The sequence below is a fragment of the Lepisosteus oculatus genome, chromosome 17, assembly GCF_040954835.1.
Source record: "Lepisosteus oculatus isolate fLepOcu1 chromosome 17, fLepOcu1.hap2, whole genome shotgun sequence".
NCBI classification, from domain to species: domain Eukaryota; kingdom Metazoa; phylum Chordata; class Actinopteri; order Semionotiformes; family Lepisosteidae; genus Lepisosteus; species Lepisosteus oculatus.
Window position 1 is genome coordinate 19,862,728 of NC_090712.1, and position 20,167 is coordinate 19,882,894.

The following is a 20,167-nucleotide window of genomic DNA, read 5'->3' on the forward strand; positions in this document are numbered from 1 at the left end:
TACTTAGGAGCGTTACACTCAACAATATCTTCATTTTTTTTGTGATAGTTTCTTCCACCTTCACACTTCTTGGCAATCCAGTGGAGAAATCTTATTAAGGGATGTGTCTGTTAACATGGCTAGATAGCAGACCAGAGAATCTGAACAGGAACATGACACACAAAATGCATAATTATATGAAAAGACCACAGACGAAGATATAAACACTGTGTGTAGGATGGGACTTCATATACTGAGTTCCGTGTTTTATATTATTGAAGTAATTAATGGAATATACACAGAGCTTTAAGTGAAAGAATTGATAAAATTGATATAATCTGTTTCTCTGAACACTGTTAAGTATCCAATTTGTTCCTTCAAAGAGCAGCCAGTAAAAGCACATGCTTCACTCTGTTTAGAAACCTGATAGGAGCAGGGAGCAGAGGGTCAGTGTTTGTCTAAGGAATTGAGTGTTTTATTACCTGGGGCTTACTAGAAGTCTCTCTTGTGCCAGTTTTGCCATCTTGAAAAGCCTTGTCTTCTTTACCCTGGCATGTTTTCGCACCGGATACCCAGTTTAACAGTTTGCTAACTTTCTCATTGTGCTCTTTCTTCTCCTCCTCTACTGATTTCTGAGATTCAGGAAGAAAATCAAAGCACCAATTAGGCAGGGAATACTGTTTTACTCGATGCAAGCAGGTTTATAAAATCAACAGGAAACGAACGTGGACGCCCGCCACCAACCTATAAAACGAAAAGAATGTTTAAAAGGCAAACCTCCCAGCCAGTACTGTTTAAAATGTTTTTTTTTGGCATAAAACATTTTTTTTTACTTGATGAAAGTTTCAATTGATGAGAGAGAGACAGGAGATGAGAAACATATAGCTATATACAGTATCATACACATCAGACAGATGAGTAGAAACAAAAGGTTACTGCTTATGTCCTTATTCGTGAGTGCTTTCAGTTTGTCCTTAAGCAATTTTTGAAATACCATGCATAAAACCAACAATAAACATAACATTTCTTTTTATTTACATAAAGCAGGCATCCTGTGTCACAATACATTTAGCAATACACAAAACACCTTTTCATTGAGACAATGTTTCACTTTAGAAGTATGTTGCAATTGATACTCAGCAGTTTTAAATGACTGCAAAAGAACTAAAACTATTCAGTAAGAAGATAATTATTTTCAGGTTTTACATGCGTGTATAGAATAGATCAAATACACATTTTTTTCAGAAACAAACTAATGTATTACACACTTCACCGTTTCTCCTTTACTCTAAAGTCTCTGATGGGATCTACATTTCGAGTTTATTTGCTGGAGCAACAAGACCCAAAAGATGTAGATCAGTACGCCCAAATAAAGTACCGAGGAGTCAAACTGCCAACACTGTGAGGTTTAGACGCTTCCAATAATCTCAGCCCAGTGTGAGAGTCAAAAATTCCTTTGTCCAAAGCATCCTTGAAAGATATTTTCCTTTTTGTTTTTGGACACGTTAGGTTTCTTGTGCGAGACTTCTCATCATTCAGCTGCATGGCAGTGGCTGCATCGATGAGGCCGTTCCTGACCGCATCTTCCATCGTGACTCTGGCATGCGTTTCTGGGTGTATCAGTCCACCACTCAAAGACTGAAATTCCAGGTACCTGAAACCAGCGTCTTTGCTGAACAGATTCATTTGCATCGCTTCTGCCAAGGACAGGGCCTTCTTGGTTTGGGGGTGGGCAATGCCAGTGTAGGCTTGCTCGGCTTGCTGGATTTGACGAGCCAAAGTCTCATCCAGGAGGCCACGCCGGAGAGCCTCAGGGATGGCAAACGTGTGTCCCGTGGATGGATCAATAATGCCCCCAGTGCAGGCTTGAGCCTCCAGGAGCCTCACAGCGGTGAGCCTGTCAAGGAGATTTTGCTGCAGAGCTTTCAGAATTGAAATGCGTTTGTTGGCAGTGGACTCCCACACTCCAGCAATAGGACTGTTTGGATCCTGAGGCACAGTGTGCCTTGTGATCAGTGTGTCAGCGAGCTCATTGATTGTTATTCTACCATCTTTATAGCTGTTCCATTCTGTGTTCCCAATGATCCCCTTTCCAATAGCATCTTTGATACAAAACTGCCGCCCACTTTTGCTGTCGGTCAAAAAGTGTAACGGCGCTCCGCTTGCATCTGAAGTGGAACTTTCTTTCCAAACACTCTCCTCTCCTGAGAGGTCCAGGTATGTCTTTTTGTCAATGTGTTTGTTTTGATAGGCCTCGTATGTTGTCATCTCTGTGCCTGCCCTGCTGCTGATGACAGAAGTTCTAGGACCCTTGTCTGGAGAGACACGTGTGATATGCCTGTTGCCACAGGGCAAGAGGAAAACTCCGCTATCAACATCAAATACACACATCTTGATCAGTTCAAGGTAGTACATCGTCTGCCCCGTGTCTGGATTGTGAAACCCTTTAGGATTGCTTATTGGCTCGTACAGGTGCTGCAGAGTGGCCCTGTTTAAAATGCCCAGATCGACCGCGAGATTTGGAGGCAGCCGAATGCTCCTCTGTGGGTCAATCACTCCCCCTGTCGCTATTTGCACTTCGATGATTTTCTTGCCCCTGTGCCTTTCGAGAAGCCTGTGTTCTATTGCTTGAAACACTGACAGCGTTTTACCAGCATGCAAATACCCAGTGACTGCCTTCTCAGCTTCTAGCAGCTTGTCTCTTAAATCTTCCTCGATGACGCCATACTTAAGTGCTTCCTCAACTGAATACTTCTTGCCTGAAATTGGATCAATTATGAACCCTGCTGCTGCTTGTGCTTCAAGGAACTCAGTAGCATAAGCTTTGGCTATGAAGCCTTGAGTGGCTGCCTCCAGAAATGAAACCTTTTTCTTATTCGATTCTAAGTATAGCCCAGCTATGGCCGACTTTTTGCTCATAAAATCTTCAAGAGACATCTGTACCTCTTCAACTGTCTTCAGGCCTAATTCTAGTTTTTGGATTATTTCGTTGTCTAAGAGTTTGGCTTCAATCAGCTGTCTGGCACTAACGCCATACCTGAGCCCTTGGAATTTGAATTTGTCTTCTCCCCTAGTCAGGTCCCAGTCATCCCTTTTCACCAAATCTCTCTGAGCCTGAGAAGATTCTGCTATCTGGGGGGTTCTCAGGTCTTGATAGTGAGATGAGAAAGTGTCTGTAGTGTTCTGGATGCTGGCATTCTTTATGATCACCAACGAGTGCGCCATGTCAGATGTAGAGCTTTTGTTTGTGAGCATATATTCCATTTGTGTGTTCACAGAGTTGGAGTCTCCATGCAGGTTCTTGTTTTCTATAACCTGCGATGTCTGAAAACTGTACGAATTTGCAAGGATGTTAAGCACAGGCTCTGGCTCTGTGCGTCGGACTTTCAGAAGATCCTGTTCATTGCAAACATTCTCCTTTCCTTGCTGTGACATTCTCAATTCTTCCATCAGCTTATTCTTCTCCAGTTTAGCAATCTGCAGATATGAAATTTTAAGAACTATTAAAACACTAAACAGGTTCATTCTGGCTATATGCATATACTGAACTAAAAAACAGACCTTTCAAGATCAATAACTTACACAGTATGTACAAAAAATGTTGGATTTGTATATATATCTTAGGAAGTGCATCATTTGATAAAGGAAATTCCTGTCTCATACATACACCAGTATTTTACTCTTTCTTTAGATAATGACGGATGACTGTATTTTAAATAAAGATACATCTCAATGGAGTCATATACAGTTGATCGTGGTAACACTTATTAAAACTTAGCAAAATTAAGACATACTTGCAAAAAACTGTACTTGTAGCTTACAACATAATGGTATGAAATATTCAAAAGTATGTTTGTGTATATACCTCCAAGGATAGTTTAATTTTCCTTAATTCCTCTTCCTGTTTTAGCTTCAACTCTTCATGAGATATCACAATTTGCTTTGTTATTTGCAGTTCATTTCTCAGGGTCGCAACTTCCTCATCAGCTTTCTGCAAAATCATTGTTTCCTTGGAGCTCTGAAGATTTCTTTGATTCAGACTCATCTCCAGTTCTTTAGCCTTCTTATTTTCTGCACTTACTGCTGCCTCAAGCTTGGATACCTTTTCCTGCAGGCTGCCTATCTCCTTCTTATAGCTAGCAATCTGCTCTTTGAGAGAGTGAACGTCTTTTTCTCCCATCACTTGCTTTCTTTCCATCTCGGCTAATGTGTGTTTAAGCCTCGAATTCTCCAGAGTGGTTTCTTTTCGGATACTGTCCGTCTGAGTGACGTTAGCTTTCAATTTGACTTGCTCATTCTCTAATTCGGCGATGTAGGTTTTTGCATTCATGAGCTCGCGGTTTGTCATGGTCCGGTCTTTCTCTGCTTGTCCGACCTTCACACGCAACGTATGCAATTCCTGCTCGGCCTCCTGCTTCTTCTTCGCCGTGTTCTGATTGAAGGCTTTCAGCTGTTCGATCTCTTGCCGGAAGTACTTGACTTCCCTTCCAGCAGTTTCTGCGCTCTGTAAATGTTCTCTTGACTTCTTATCAAACTCCAGTTTTGCAGCAGACTCTTTTAATTTCAGCTTCTGCTCCATTTCACTTTGAAACAACTGCAGCTGCCGTTCATGAGCCTTTTTCTGCGACTCAAGTTTGCTTTTCAATTCCTCCAGCATCTTCTTGCAGTTCTCCAGTTGTTCTTCCTGTTTTTGGGATTTCTGCTGATCGGCTATGCCTTCTTTCTGCCTTTGTTTGATGTCTTCCTGAGCTCTCTCCAATCTCTCCTTTAACAAAGTCACTTCAATTGCCAGTGACTGGGCTTTGTCTATAGCAGCGGTCTTCTCCTTCTGAAGGGCTAAAATTTCCATTTTAAAATTTGATATAGATTTTTCAGAGCTTGTGTTCATTTCTTTCATTTTCATTCTACATTTTTGTAGTTCATTTTCAAGCTCTTTAATTTTAGAGCTGTTTTTCCTACCCTCTTGGCTCTCCCTCTGGAGTTCCTCTTTCAGTCTTTTCAGTTTCATATTCAGCTCGTCGATTTCGGCCTTCTGAGTCTGGACTTTCTGGTCAGCCTGCTTCTTCTCCATGTTTACTGTAGTGAGCTCAGACCTTAGGTTTCTGAGGTCCTTCTCATAGCTGGCATTGCTCACATTAAGAGACTGGATCTTCTGCTGTAGTTCAGCTGTTTTCTTCATTTCATCATTGTAGTCCCTTAATTTAAGCTGAAGTTCGTGTGAAGTCTGGCTTTTCTTCTGAAGCTCATCTTCAATAATTTTTAACTGAGATTTTAAGCTCTCCACCTGGGATTTATAGATGTTATTATGTTGTTCCATGCTACTTTTTTCCATATAGACCTTTTCTAACTCACATTTCACACTCCTCATGGACTGCTCGGTTTCGAGGTTCATGTTTTTCAGCTCTTCCACCTTTTCTTTCAGTTGAATCACCATCTGATTGCTCTTGGTCAGCTCACTTTCAAGGTTTCGGAGTTTTAACTGATTCTCTTGTTCAGCCTTTGACTTCCAAGTATTTTCTTCTTTGGCCTTTTCAAGCAGCTCTCTCATACTATCCATTTCACTTTTGTGGGACTTCAGTTTTTGCTCACTAAAAGCTTTTTCCTGTTTAAGGGATTCAATATTAATCTTCAGGTTTCTGATATCACTGTCTAATTTGACGTTTATTCTTGTGATTTCATTAATCTTAAGTTTGAGTTTATCACCTTCAGCCTGTTTGCTTAAGAGCTCATCTTCTAAATATCTTGTTTTCTGGTTACTCTCCTGTTCAATAGAGTTTATCTGAAGCAACTTTTCTCGCTTTATTTTTAGTTGGTCCTTCAGTCCCTCTACCTCTGTCTTGTAGAAAAGGGCTTCTTGTTCCAAGGAAGTTTTGTCCCGCTGAAGAGTTTTGATTTCTTCCTGGAAGCGGAAAACAGATTTCTTGAGCTCACTCGCCTCCTGCCTCGCCTCTTCAGATTTCTGTTTAGAGTTATTCCTAAGTGACTCTGCTTCCAGCTGGAGCTGTTTCAGCTTTGTGTTTGCAGCTTCCATGAGCTCTTTAAAACGCTGCGCCTTTTCTTCCGATGCGTGTTTTTGCAGCGTGAGGGAGTTCAGTTCAGTTTTCAAGTTCTTAATTTCATTTTCAGCTCTCTTCTTTCCCAGTGTGAGCTCCTCAACTTTGTGCTGCAGAGCTTCTGCCTTCCTTGCCTCGGTTTCCTGGTGAGCCATTACAGCTTCCCTGTCAACGTTCAGAGACTGGCTGCTGCTGGAAAAGGAAGACTGCTGGACCGTCTCCCGCGCAATGGAAAAACGCATCTCACCCTGAAGCATTCTGGCTTCTGATTGCTGAGCAACGTCTTGCTCCAGCTGCCTCAACTGACTCAAGAGCTCTGCTTCTGCAGCTTCTTTGGATTTTAATTCTCCTTCCAAAGCTCTCCTGTGCTGCTCCAGATCTTGGACATCGGTGTCTTTCCTCCTGAGATGGTCTTCCAGCCGCCTCCTGGCCAGCGTGCTCTCCTCAATCTTACTCTTCAGCATCCTCAGGTGCTCCTCCACCGCTGAGCGCTTTGCCTCGGACTGCAGGACGAGCTGGCGCACATAAGCCAGCTCCTGCTCCAGGGCCGCCTTGCCTTTCACAGAGGCTTCCAGCTCCAGCCGACACTGCTCTGCTTTGTACTCCGCAGCCGTTTTCTGCAGCTTCAACTCCTCGGTCACCTTCTTCTGTTTCTGGATCTCGCTTTCCAGACTTTCTTTCTGATGCGAGGTCTCGGCTAAAGCACCCTCTAGATCCCGCACCTGCTGTCTCAGCCTTAACGTTTCTTCGTTACTCATGGCTTTTTGCAGCTCCAGGTTTTCTGACCAGGTTGTGTGGTCGGCTTTGTCCAATGCCTTTTTTCTCTACAACGAAAAATAAAATCATCCAGCTTCCAGGACTTGCGGAGTCTTTAAAACAAATAAGAATCAGTTCCAAAAGCCGAGAAGAGAAATGTCAACATACTTACTAGGATATGGAGGTTTTGCACCAGAAGCATCCCCAGCCACCTTTTGCCCCATCAAAGCTTCAAAGATTTTCTATTCTTATAAGAAAAGCAACACTATTGCGTCAGAAAAAGTTCCTCACCACCAGCAATACAAAAGATTGTGGCTTTTGTATCAGCATTCGAGTGACTTGCACGCACAATACAGGGGTCATAAATAAAGCTAGAAGGAAACTGAAAAGGCAAGCGTAGGATCCAGGAAAGATTTGGGTCATTCTTAAATTCGTGGTCTTTCAGATAGAAAAAAATAAAATTAAAAAGACACTCACTGATACACAAACACCAAACAAACAAAAACACAAAACAAATAAGCATTTAGTTATTCGGGTTTGTTAAAAAACAAGACGTCTGCCTTAACTCTGCTTTAACACTTATAAGCACAAATTCATATTCACTCCTGTTTCAAAAGTCCATTTTAAAATAACAGTTTTACCCATTTTCCTTAAGGAGACTTATAAAAAAACAAAGTTCATGAAAGGAAGAAGGTGTTGTAAAGAAAAATGAGTAAGATAACAACATAGTTTGAAGTAGATTTATGGGTTTCATGGTTTTCTGCAGGTTTTTAACTCCTATCTTACATAATTAATGGCTGGGAGGTTCCCTTAAACAACAAACTGTGAAGAAAGAAATTCAATTATTTTGTGATTATTAATTTCACCAACGCGCATGTATTTGTTATATACTGCATGAAGAACCATTACCACCACCAATGATCCAAAATTTCAGCAGGTGATTAAATACCATTTATTGAAAGAATGATTGTTAGTTGTTGAATTTGAAATCAGTACCTCTTTATTTTTGTTTAGCTGCGCATCATTTTCCAGTCTTTGCTGTTCTGTTAATTGTTCTGTGCATTTAGTGATTTCTTGATTATGTTCAAGAGCTGTTAATTTATTCTGAAGCCAATTGATTTCAGCAGCTTTGCTTATAGTTGGATCAGTCAGAAATACTTCCAGTCCATCATCTTCATTCGACTCCCAAACCACCAAGCTACCCGCTGTACATTGGAGCTGCTCGTGTTTTCCTTTCCTTCCCTTGATCAAGGGATCATTCATCCATAGGCTTGCATGTTTTTCAGCATTTTCATGAAACCTGTGACACCAATGCAATTCCCTGGTCTGCTGTTTGCCATCACCTTCCACTGACAGATAATTATCACTAAAATTATCCCCTGTCACAGTATTTCCTATAGTATCTTTTAGAGTACAGGCTTGCTCATTGGGGCACATGTCATCTTCCACTGAGGAATATGACCTTGTAAGGGGATGGGCGCTGGGCTCCCCGTCTTGAAGGGTAGCTTCATCAGAGTCACACTGCTCCTCGACGATCGTCTGAAGCTCAGTCATACACTGCATGAATCGAACCTCACTAGTGCATTCAGTGAATATGATATGCTGCCCTTCATTTCCATATCCCGCACCTTGCTGTGTAGCAGCTCTATGTAAACGTTCAGAGCCACGACCTGCTCCCTCACAGCCAGCTCCTCCCTGCTCAGCAGCCATCACTCTGTCGGGGGGATCATTTTGATCTTTAGGGCTTGCAGTTAATGTGGAGAAGGAAAAACTGCCCTGCCATTCACCAGAAACTAAATCACCTTCCCATCTTCTAGACTCCTTACTTTCTCTGCCGATTAGACTTTTCTGATAAGGACTCAACTCATCTCCTTCCTCAATAATTTGCAAAATGCTGTCATAGCTAAATGCAGGGCTGCATTCTTGTATTTCTGAAGACAATATTTTGCTCCTGGCTGACCCTATGACCTCCTCACTCTCTAGTTTCTGTCTGCACACGTAGCTATCAGGGTGCTCTTTCGTGCTGAAAGCAGGAGACTCTTCAAACCTGCTCTCAAAGGCATCGGAAAGGTTTTGGGTGAGAATATGGGGAAAGAAGTTCCTGCGCTGATCTGCATCAAATGACAGTTGAGATGCCCTAGGCTCAGTCTTTAGCTCTGCCCTAGAACATACTATGGGCTCAGTGTGAAAACATCCTGTAATGAAAGGCTGTCTTTCTTGTTCACTTGGAGAAGAACTGTACAAACAGCTTTTTTCTTGTCCTGTTGCTGTACCTTGAATTAATTTCTTAAAATTTCCTGAATGTTCTATGTCTGCTTTTGGAAAAACGGTGGTCAAGTGCAATTGATCTGAATTGGTCTTGACGTTATCCCTTGGAGGAAGATTATTATTTGAACATACTGATTTGCTTGTGGTTTTGTTTATTAAAGGTAAATCCAAGGCATGCAGTAACTGGTCTGAGGCCGGAAATGGGGATTGCTCTGTGTCTTCAGAAAGCAATAAGCAGTCTCTTTTGCTTATGTAAGTTCTACTACGCAAAACACTTTGTGAAGACTCTGTCACCGCAGACCCACTGTTCCCAGCTTCATTTGGAACATTTTCCATCTCCACTGAAGGGCAGAATTCACCTTCATCAGAAGAATACTGGGCACAACAGTACAAGTTATTGAGTGAGGCATTTTGTTTTCCTTTTTTAAAACTGCAACATCTTACTGCCAGAAATGAAAGAAGGAAAATTGGACAAATGGGATGTCCAAGCTGGATTGACAGGAAAGTTTGAATATATTGTATATTGAAAATCTTTAAATCGCTGTATATACAGTACTGTATATATACAGTATAGTAAATCTGAATAATCAGATAAAAAGTTGCATTATGTATTTCTAATCATGACAACCTCTATTTTGATGTATTAAGGAAAGTGAAGGAAATCTGAACAGACAAACATTTGTATGAGATATTGTGTACTTCTTGGAGATATTATTCTTGAATTTACCTGAGATTATAAAAAAGGATCCACTCTGTTATGTACCTAAACACATTTGTATCGTAAAGTTTTTCACAGTTAGTTAAATGTAATAATCATGAAAAACAAAGAAGCAGTGTATAACTATTTCAGAAGTTTTCATCCTGGTAGAAAGCAATAACTAATACAAGGTATTAGAGCTGCCATGCTGTTAGATTTTAGCAACCATGCAACCATGTTGTTAGTCTGTTCAGAGCTATGTGCTGAAGAAAGAAGCAAATGTTCAGCTCTAAAGCTTTTAGCAGGCATCATAAAAACTTTAAAATGCAGTTAACATTTCTAATATTTTTCTGTATTTTACAAAGCATCTATCATATGATATTAGAATGAATACACATTTCCTGATTAATTCTTTGAGGTTTAATTTTAAACATGCAAAAAAGCTCTTAAAACTAAATTTCCCCAAATGTGATGAAAAATGTATACTGCAGCCCAAATGAGATATACATGAAAACACTGAATCTCAGTTGATATAATCTGTTATTAGCTTTTCCATTTTACGTCATTTAGATGTCTTCAAGAAAGTAATGTTGCTATGCAGCAAACTATAGAGAAAGCCAGTTAATTGATGAACATTCCTCAGATGTGTTTGACATGTGCTGTATGGTCTTGATAAAAAAAGGTTTTAAAGTGTTTCTTAACTGGTCCATCATTAGAGATGTGTAGAAATTTAGCTGCTCATGCATTACAAAAACTTTTGACATCCATGCATTTGTGTACAATGTATTTCAAGACAGAGCTAACAGATTCACACAAGCAGATGAATGATATGCAGCTCTCTCTCTCTACATCTATCTTAATTCTCAGGAAATCTGTGAGTGCATCCCAAAATAACACTGTGCCAGTTTGTACTGTATTTGCAAAACCATAAAAAACTCCACCTCAAGGAATTAATTCCCATTCATAAATTATACATTTGACCAGATTTACTAAATTAAATCAACATAGACAGATGATCCTTTTAAACAAAGCTGTTTATACAGTAAATATTGCCATGCACAATCATACAGCTGATTGAGGGAGCTTCCCAGGAAGGTCGTCCTGCTGTTTGCGCCTGTGCTGAGGCCACACCAGTGTCCTACCTCATCCTCCTCTGTCCTCTTCAAGGTCTCGCTAGCAAACTTCACGTACTGCGTCATCAGGGTCACCAGGGCAGTGTACCGGGTTCGCAGGTCCATAAACTGCAATGATCAATAGGGATTGTGTTCCAGCAAATGACCCTTCCTGATTACTCGTTTAACAACAGCAGTGAGAGCAGAGTCCTTTTCACTTTACCTCCTGTATAATTACATCTGATGAGCTCTGCATGCGGCGGCGTTTGACGGGAGATTTCTGCTGCGAGTCCACCATGGCTCTGTAGGTCATTAACTGGAGCTCATAATCCTGTGAAAGAGTTTAGTGAAGAATTCAAGGACCAATAGTCTGGAGCAATGGAAAGTGGGCTTCCCTCTCTCATTGTTATATTCTTGTAAAATAAGGACAATAACATGTTGTGAATCAAATAATTATAAAACTAAAAATTCCCTTTTTTCCTTTCTTATTTCCGATCTTCTCTTGGTTCCCAATTAGGATTCCCAGTGTTGCGGGCCATCTGGAGAAAACAGTTTGCACAAATTCCCTTCGGGCATAACTGAAGTATGCTTCTGTATCAATCTTTGGGGGTCCCATTAATTAATTTTGGGGGAAAAGAGGTAGAACAATATCTTCAATACATATTTTGCAACATAAAGGCCCCTATCTGCAGCTAACTGGAAAAGGACCTTTCCACGCTGATTCACTGTTTTTTGCACTATGTATCTCATCTGTGTCATTCAATCAGAAATTCCAGATTGAGGTTCTCTCACAGCAAACACAGGCAGCAGGTCTTCACACAGGACCTAACATAAGTTACAAAGCAGGAAAGTGGAAGGAAAAATAACAAAAAATATCCAGATTGCCAAGGCGCTGCAAATCTCACCTTGACGGCTGCAGAGTAGTGCTCAGCGTATTTCTGACATTCATCGATCGTGCTTTGTTTGAGTTCGATTTCCGAGACGAGGACCTGCCAAGGAAACACTTACATTAAAAATACTCTGAATTTCACTGGCCCTAAATCCGCCCGTGCTGCTATTCCACATTCATGAACCTGACACTATGATTCAGGTGTCTGAGAATATAACACATCAACAACTCTCGTCAAGGTCGAGGCGAGAGTGAGAATTGATGGCAAAATCAAACGATATGAAGAAACAAAACGTATACTGTATATTACACAATGTTGTCCACTAGGCTTAAGGAATAAATTCACCTCAATATAAGTATGCAACATATATCATGTTAATGGTATAATGAAAAGGTTGTAAAATGTAATCTTATAGATAGTTTTATGTCATTGTTTGCGCTTTGTACTTGTCATCTTATAAAATTCAAAATAAGAAAACTCTGAGGGAAAACAAAACAAGCTCTCAAGCTCAATGGATTTTCTATGAATCCAGATCTGAATGTCTGTTAAACTGGTGGTCTCACTCAAAACCTTTGTTTTTTTAAAGAGTTAAACTAGAACTGAGAAACCCTGTTTGCATTTAATTTACAAGTCAAACACAGTAAAAAAAGACATAAAACATAAGCACTAGAAGTTAAGAGGTGACTGAAACCAAGAGGCACTACCTTACACTAAGAGATGAGGATGTGTGGAACACACTTCCCAACCATGCTGGTGAAGTGGACTCCCCCAGATCAACTACTTACTAGTAACCAACAAGCATTGAGGCTAAAAGCCCTTCTCTTGTTTGCAACGTTTTTACGCTCATAAGAAGCGCACGAGTGTCTGTTCTTTTACATGCATCTCTTCTTACCTTCTGCTGGTTGAGCAGCTCAGCAAGGGATTTGCTGTCTTCTGGTTGGTTCTCCTGCATTTTCAGCTGAGTGGCTTCCATCTCCTTGATCCACCTGTCCAGGCCACTGTACGTGTCTCTGTAGTACTTCAGGGATTTGGATATGCCCTCTAGGTCCCGAAGCCTGAACAGCACGCAGACATGACAATGGTATAAAAATTTGCAAATCGGTAATGCATAGTTATCACGCAGAGAGAAATAATATTACCAAATAATCAAGGTACTGTATACATTAACGAAGAAAAAAGAACTGTCAAAGAAGATTTACAAAGACTGAAAAAGAAGGTCTATCTGTGTGCTGCCCACATATACAGCACTGAGCAATGACTTGTGGCCGTCGGATTAAAACCCGGGAGTGCCGACCTGCTTTCGATCTGGGAGTGAATATTCTGCCAGCGCTCTGCCAGCTGATCGGCCTTCTCCTTGTGCCAGTCCAGATCGAAGTCCCGCTCGTTGTGTGTTTTAAACATGCGATCGCTGACAGACCTGGCCTTCTGCAGTTCGTCCTCCAGGTCGTGGAAGACTTCCCTCTTTTCATCGATTTCTGTACGCCATTGCTAAAATACAGTTTTCAAAGATGTCATGAGTTCAATATGAAAGACATCCAGTAAAAGTATGAGCACAACAAAGAAGGTAAAACAACGGAAATTACATTGAAAACCCTAAAGAGCACAAGCACAGTAAAACAGATACAAGACTAAGGAAAATGGAGGCAACAGGATGTCTTTAATACAACTTTGCTTAAAATCGAGTAGGAAATTAGCACAGAGTAAAGCACTTCAATTTTTGTGATTATCATTGTCTCTGCTTCAGAAAGGCACCACAATTTATCTGTATGAAATGAGGAGGTGGACCACACAATTCTTAATGAAAATGGTACCGAACAGGCAAAACTTGCGAGAGGCAGCATGCCATACAATCTGTTTATTACCTTTAGTGTGCTCATGACAATTTCAATGGCTTTTGTATCAGCGTTCACAGCATCTTCCTCACAGAGCTTGGTCTCATACAGTTTCACCACGGCCTCAGCCCCCTGGCTGTGTTTCAACACCAGGCTCACAGTTTTCAGCCTGCAAAACCAAGGGCATGTCACACAGAATGCACAAAACAACCTAAAGAGTGAAGAGTGAAGAGGCTAAATCTCAGGGTTCAGAGAGTAAAGAAACTGACACTTTACACTGGCAAAGTCCCTTCTTGCAGTTAATCATTTACTCATTAACAAATCACTGCAGATGCCATTTCTTCATACTTTTTTAAACACTTTAAACTGTGAAAACCAATTGAAAAACATCTCTCTAAAATATTGTGTCAGCACAAATGAAGTCAGACTCAATTGCTCCTAAAAGAAAGCCAGATTTTCCCATTCCTCTTGTTAAGGTCCCTACTTTTTGAAAATATATGGTTAACAATATTTCCACTTCGAGAACTATCCCACAAATACTCAAATTTGAGGTTTTCTCAAATTTCTAATGGCATATTCAGGTATATTCAAAATATTTCAGAAAACTCTGAGGTGCACTCAAAATGGCAAACGCACTTCTCCAGGTAGATGCTGGACATGGAGTAGACCTGGTTCATGTTCTGGATGAGCACATTGAGCTCCGAGGACAGCGTTGGCACCGAGGGAGAAGACGAGGCCTGGCTGACAAACACCTCACATTTCTCCTTCATGGTCTCCAAGTCCTCCTTCAGCTTGTCCAGTTCTTTCTTATATTTCTGGCAATGACAGGAAGACGGCCTTCACTTCTGCTCTACACGAGAGCGGCGACAAACACATCACAAAACTGTGGAGCAAAGCTAACTGGACAAAGTTTGGTTTCGAATTTTCAGGATGTTAAAAATGAAACACAGAGTTTTAGCCTATTAATTGGCAAGGGATTTCTATATAGCTTCTCTTCCAAATCAATTATCGCTACAAAAAAAACTGTGCTAGGGAAAAGACAATGATGATGTCACAGAAATAATACAAAATGTTATAAACGTTAAATCAACTATTTCTCATTTGACTTTTGGCTCCCAAACACTGATATCTTTATCAGGAAAAAAGACTTCTGGAGCCGGTCAGACCGACCTCCTGCTCGGAGATGCGCAGGATGCTCTCCTGTAGGTCGTCCCGCTCCAGGGGGGTCCTGATCTGTCGGATCAGCCGCTCCTCACAGCCCTCCAGGCGCATGCGAAAGTTTCGCACCTCCGAGATGAACAGGTTGTACACAGACTCCTCCTGCTCCTCTGTTCCACATATAACCACAGGAGGGACAGGGTCAAAAAGCACTGCATACCTGGGGAAACTCGGCAAGTGATCCATTTTGGAGACAATCTAAGGACAATCTCCCATTCTCCAACACGAATTGAAAAACACAGTACTTAAGAAAAAGAATGAAATCGCTTGGTACTTCCCTGATGCGACTGCAGGAAGGGTTACAGGTGATTTTCAGCGTGACATGATATGCAGAGATAGAGCCACATGGTGGACGCTGGGCCACATTCCACTCACACCATACAGACGACATTACGGACACCACACAATTCACCCATAGAAGGAATTCATCACACTACTCGCTGGTTATGGACCTAAGGTAAGCTTACCCAAACTTAAAAATTGTATCATTGTATCATGGGACCTATGGGAAGGTTTTATGTGAAATCAAATTTATGGATGTCTTATCTTACCCCGTAGAGGGTGTATCCCTAGTTTTTTAACTATAGAATATTATTTATTTTAAAACCTGACATGAATAAAAAATAATTCTGTGTCCTTACATGGTAAACAGAAATACTGTACAGCATTTTCCCTCTCCACTCTTTCAGGGTTTGGAACACAAGCTGTTGTTCTCTCAGATGGCCTAAAGGCATGTTTTTGCCATATGTGAACCAGGCCATAATGTTCTAATTTTAATAACTACTTTTTAAAGGGTGTGGAGCTTCAGGTAGTGTATTTTTAGGACACGTATTAAGACACCAAACTGCTTCATGGCACACAAAGCCTAATCAAGGGTATTGTGGCAATAATACAGAACACAAAACACAAACCCATTACTGGGTGAAAGACAGCACAATGATTTCAGCAATGGGTGTGACTGCCACATCAAACGTTAGATTGGTTTAACTAAGAGTCTGTCCAATTTGATTTAAACAGTCACGCAAGAATCAACAAGAATAAAATGTGCTCAGGAAGCACTCCAAAGCAGACAAACAATTTAGTGCTTTAGTACTTGAACCCCATTACCTACAGAACAAATATTGGAAGACACAGATGTGTTCATCCCTGTTGAAAAACAGATGTTTCATGTCTAGGCTCCTAAACCTCACAAAGCAATTGCTGTCATCTTTTCTCAGTTACAAAGGGCTTCCACTGTGTTGCCACCTTGCCTGAATGACTCAGGGCTAAGGCAAAATGGGTGCAAGGCCTTCCTCGATTGATTTAATCCAGATTTAACAGTTAAACATTAGCACAATTTCGACCCATCTACAGCTTTTTGTTTCTCAGGTTTGTTGTGTCCATTCCACAGAAACCCACATTCAAAACCTGGGTCTGTGATTTGCTATTGACAGGTGGGTAAATGCTTGCAGTTATTCCAGGCCGAAATCTATCTAAGGCCCGCTCCTTTCATGACAGCAAGGCAATACGGAGATTTTTCTATTCTCTTTCAGAGTGTCATTCAAGATAACTTCACCTCTCTCTGCAGACTTGAGGAGGTCCTTGTAGAACTCTTTGCAGATCTCCACTTCCCTCTCCAGCTGCGCCCTGTCCGACACAGTGAAAATCTCCGACTCCTGGCTGTCCTCGAGGAAGTCTTCAAAGTGAGACTGCAGGTTGCTCAGGACCTGCTGGTGCTCACCTGGTAACATGGTCTTTATCTGGAAGGCAAATCAAACACCCCTCTATCAACATTAATGCCACTTACAGTAGGAACACAAAACACAGTAGAGTGATGTAGCATGGGAGACTGGGATTAGTTTGAAAAGCAAAAACAATCTTATTTTCCACAGCTCATGCTGTATCTGAATAACCCATAAAATTAACCACTGTAGAATTACTGCAGATAATAACTTGTTCAAATGATGTGCTTTTAAAAGTTTCCAGAATTAAAACTGTGGCATTAAATGAGAAGAGTGCAGTTTAATGAGGCAGTAAATTACAAGATAAATACCAGCCAGGTGAGGCTTGGATGACTAATAAAGTATTACAGTGTTGTACCTCAGGCAATCCCATTTTTATAAGCATGCTTAAAACAGTGAGCTGCTGCATTAGAGACAGTTCTCATAATTGTTAGTCCAACCTACCCTAAAGGAATATATTTTCTGCAGACAAAGAGGATTATGTATTTTGAAAGCACCAGTTTTCTAAAGGGTGTTCTGCTTACCGAGGCAACATTTCCATTGCGAATTGCTTCAATGTCATTCATCAAGTAACGCCAGGATACTATACTTTTCATGTTTATATGAGACCGGTGCCACAGGGTCAGCACGTTCTGATACAGCTGCTCGATCCTGAAAGGGGTTGGACAGAAAGGGCAAGAGAAAGAGTTCTTCAGCTGTGAACTGTCACACTTTTATACTCACATCGTATGGATCACATGCAGGTACAATAACAATTACAAATGTTAAAGAACACAATCTACGTATGGTATTGCAATTGGAGGTGATCACAGCATGCACAAGAGCGAATAGTGAGCATGAATCAACGCTCAGCTGCACTAGAGGCAAAGTGATCAGTTCAGCAGTACAGGAGAAGCACAGTGGTCTCTCACACCTGGTGGCCATGTCGATGGCTTCTTTGTTAGGTGGAGGGACAGTGAAGCACACAGAAGGCACCATCGCCTCGTTCCCAGTGGGGCTGATAATCTTCCACTTGGCACGATGAGTGTTGCTGGCCAGGACACACTCGTCTTCTTTATAGACAGTTATCTGCCAGGAAAGGAAAAAAAATACAGGCTGTTTTATGTGTGCAACATTTTGATTGCTGTTTTTTCTAGATCAGCACATCAGTCCTGGAACACTAAGCCTGCAGGTCTCACTGTTCAGCCCGTAACCCTGCAGCTACACACTGTTCAGACCCTGGAAGGCTGCAAAGAAGCAGTGTTCACCTCAATCTGCCGGTAGTCACAGATGGCTTTTACTGGGATGGAGGTTCGGATGGGGCTGTCTGGGTTTCTAGGCTTCAGCTGGACTACTGTTTTGGCTCTCCCTACCAGGCTGGCCACAGTGCTGCGGTACTGAAGAAGCTGTTCTTTTTCATCCTGAAACCAGACAACACCCACATTAGCACAAAAGGCACATTTCTGGAAGTAGCACTGTAAATATGAGAGCAGTACAGGGCTTAAATAACCTTGTTATCCATTACTGAACTGTAACAAACTGCTTTAACAGGTACCGTATGTACTGTACGTGATATGAGGGCTGCTGGCAGTAAACAGGGATTGTTCACTAACCGCACAATGTGCACTATTTTGCTAATTACCAATTAAAGAAGCAGGAACAGAGACAGATATCAATATGCAACATCTTCAGAGGAATTCATTACTTCCCTAATGGCACGTCTTTCCTATAATAATTCTACATTTCTACCTTTTTATTACTTATGCAACTGAACTGCGACGTGTGAGTTTAAACAACTTTGCCCCTAAGGGAAAAGATTATTAAAGAATACTACTTTGGGAAACAACTTCTAGGTTTTATAAACTAATTGTTTTAACATTTTCTAGTTGATTTAAAGCTATTAAACGTGGCATGTATCCTGTCTCTGTCTACCACTATGTTTAGTTCTCTCTGTCACTTACCATGGATTCCTGAATCAGATCTTCTAATTTATGTAGGCTGCTGGATCGGTCACAACCATATTTTCTTTGGATGGCGTCTTGCAAATTCTTCAGATAATCCAAGGATTCTTTGGCATCATTGAAAAACTGAAACAAAAATAAAATTACTGCACCCACTAAATTTACAGGTCACTTTGTGCCATTACAGCAAACAGCACTCCTCAATCCGCAGTGCTTTAAGTGAGTAAAGTAAATGCCATTCAACTCTCTTTTGATACATATGAGAACACTCACCTCAAAATAGAGAGCGTTTTCTTTCAAGTGCTGCTCGACACAGCCACACAGCTGTAGAATCCAGCCCCACTGCGTCTGCATCGCAGCTCTGTAAGCCTGCACACACAGCAGACCAGAAGATGTGAAACTGCTCCTCTTTTACAGGCTGAAATCCCATCACAATATACTTCAAGTGGTTTGTGAGCTCATAGCATGTCATATATTCCACTAACATTGTCTAAAATTACTTGTGTGCCCTGAATTAAAAATATGTGCAGCCTCTTGAATATGTGCTACAAATACTCATTTAAAAAACTAAGACAAACACAGATTAACAAATAATATTTAATTATTTTTCAACTGCATGTATTTTCAGTTCAAGTTTGCAAATAGAAATAGAGAAAAACAAACACTCTGGCATCTCCTACAAGAGAAACGTATGGGGAATTTGTAAGGAAGAGCTGATGACGTACTTCAATGGTCAGCCTGGCTGGATGGTTCTCCAGGAGGAGGTGTTCGGCTATCTCCTGAACAGACTTGATGGCTCCTTCTTTCTCATCAAGTTCTCTCATGAGATCCTGTGCCAAAGAAATAAGATACATATAATGCAGCTTTGTCCTTGACATTTAATCAGAGAGTGCTGTAGACGCTGGACTTCTCTGGTATGTGCAGCCTTCCCAAACGGCTCACATATACAGCTGCTGCACTGCTGCTGTTTGTTATGCTGCATTGGTCATTCTCAAATCAAACTGAGATGAAATATTAAAGATGACTAAATTCTCCTGGACTACCTGGTTGTTTATTATTAGCAATCATCCTGATTATTTCTAGTTCAGAACTAGGAGCCATCCAGATCATTTACATTTATCAATAGTTGTTTTTTCCTAATTTAATTTGCATTACTATCTTTGAATTAATTACTTCTTCTGAATCTGCAGCTTCATATTAAGAGCATACTGAACAACTATGTTTCTTTTCTTCTATTTTAGGCATGGAATAAACCTTTACTTGTTCCTTTGCAGCCTACGCATGCTGACACAGCTCCCTACTTAAACCCTTGTGTTCTCTTTCTTCTTTTTTTTCAGCATGGAATAAACCTATTACTTGTCCCTACTTAAACTACTATAGTCTACAAGCCTGCTAATGGCATGAGCAGGGGGTTTTCACTCCCAGTACTGGCAGGAACTACATTAAATGACTACAAATGCAAGCGAGGTGTCCGCAGAACTCACAGCATGGTAATCTCTCTTCTTGGCCATGTTGCTGTTTCTGTCGCTCCAGTCATAAGCCACCTCCTCCTCCTCCTTCTCATTCAGCCAGATGAGCTCCTGCGTGGCTCTCGACACGAAGTCCTGCAGGCTCTCCAGGTACTTCTGGCGGCTCCTCGATGTGTTCTGAAGAGCAGCGACACGAAAAACTAACCACTGCAGCTTTCTTTTACCACCGGGA

The 20,167-nt window shown here is 41.1% G+C and overlaps 1 protein-coding gene across 14 annotated transcripts in view; it reads right to left on the minus strand.

Annotated features, from left to right (window-relative positions):
- dst (dystonin) overlaps positions 1-20,167 on the minus strand; it is a 172,066-nt gene that overhangs the window by 74,310 nt on the left and 77,589 nt on the right. For 9 of the 14 annotated variants that reach the window (XM_069180055.1, XM_069180054.1, XM_069180066.1 and 6 more), the window contains 18 exons: positions 19,951-20,112; positions 19,192-19,296; positions 18,740-18,835; positions 18,467-18,592; positions 17,774-17,926; positions 17,440-17,594; positions 17,051-17,177; positions 16,361-16,544; positions 14,758-14,915; positions 14,224-14,402; positions 13,618-13,756; positions 13,050-13,243; positions 12,648-12,810; positions 11,771-11,854; positions 11,089-11,196; positions 10,896-10,994; positions 7,785-9,431; positions 462-611 (listed from right to left, as the gene is read on the minus strand). In XM_069180055.1, coding sequence (XP_069036156.1) covers positions 462-611; positions 7,785-9,431; positions 10,896-10,994; positions 11,089-11,196; positions 11,771-11,854; positions 12,648-12,810; positions 13,050-13,243; positions 13,618-13,756; positions 14,224-14,402; positions 14,758-14,915; positions 16,361-16,544; positions 17,051-17,177; positions 17,440-17,594; positions 17,774-17,926; positions 18,467-18,592; positions 18,740-18,835; positions 19,192-19,296; positions 19,951-20,112 — 4,029 coding nt within the window. The remainder of the gene's footprint in view (positions 1-461; positions 612-7,784; positions 9,432-10,895; positions 10,995-11,088; positions 11,197-11,770; positions 11,855-12,647; positions 12,811-13,049; positions 13,244-13,617; positions 13,757-14,223; positions 14,403-14,757; positions 14,916-16,360; positions 16,545-17,050; positions 17,178-17,439; positions 17,595-17,773; positions 17,927-18,466; positions 18,593-18,739; positions 18,836-19,191; positions 19,297-19,950; positions 20,113-20,167) is intronic. The other 5 variants (XM_069180064.1, XM_069180065.1, XM_069180063.1 and 2 more) reach the window with 1 other exon arrangement.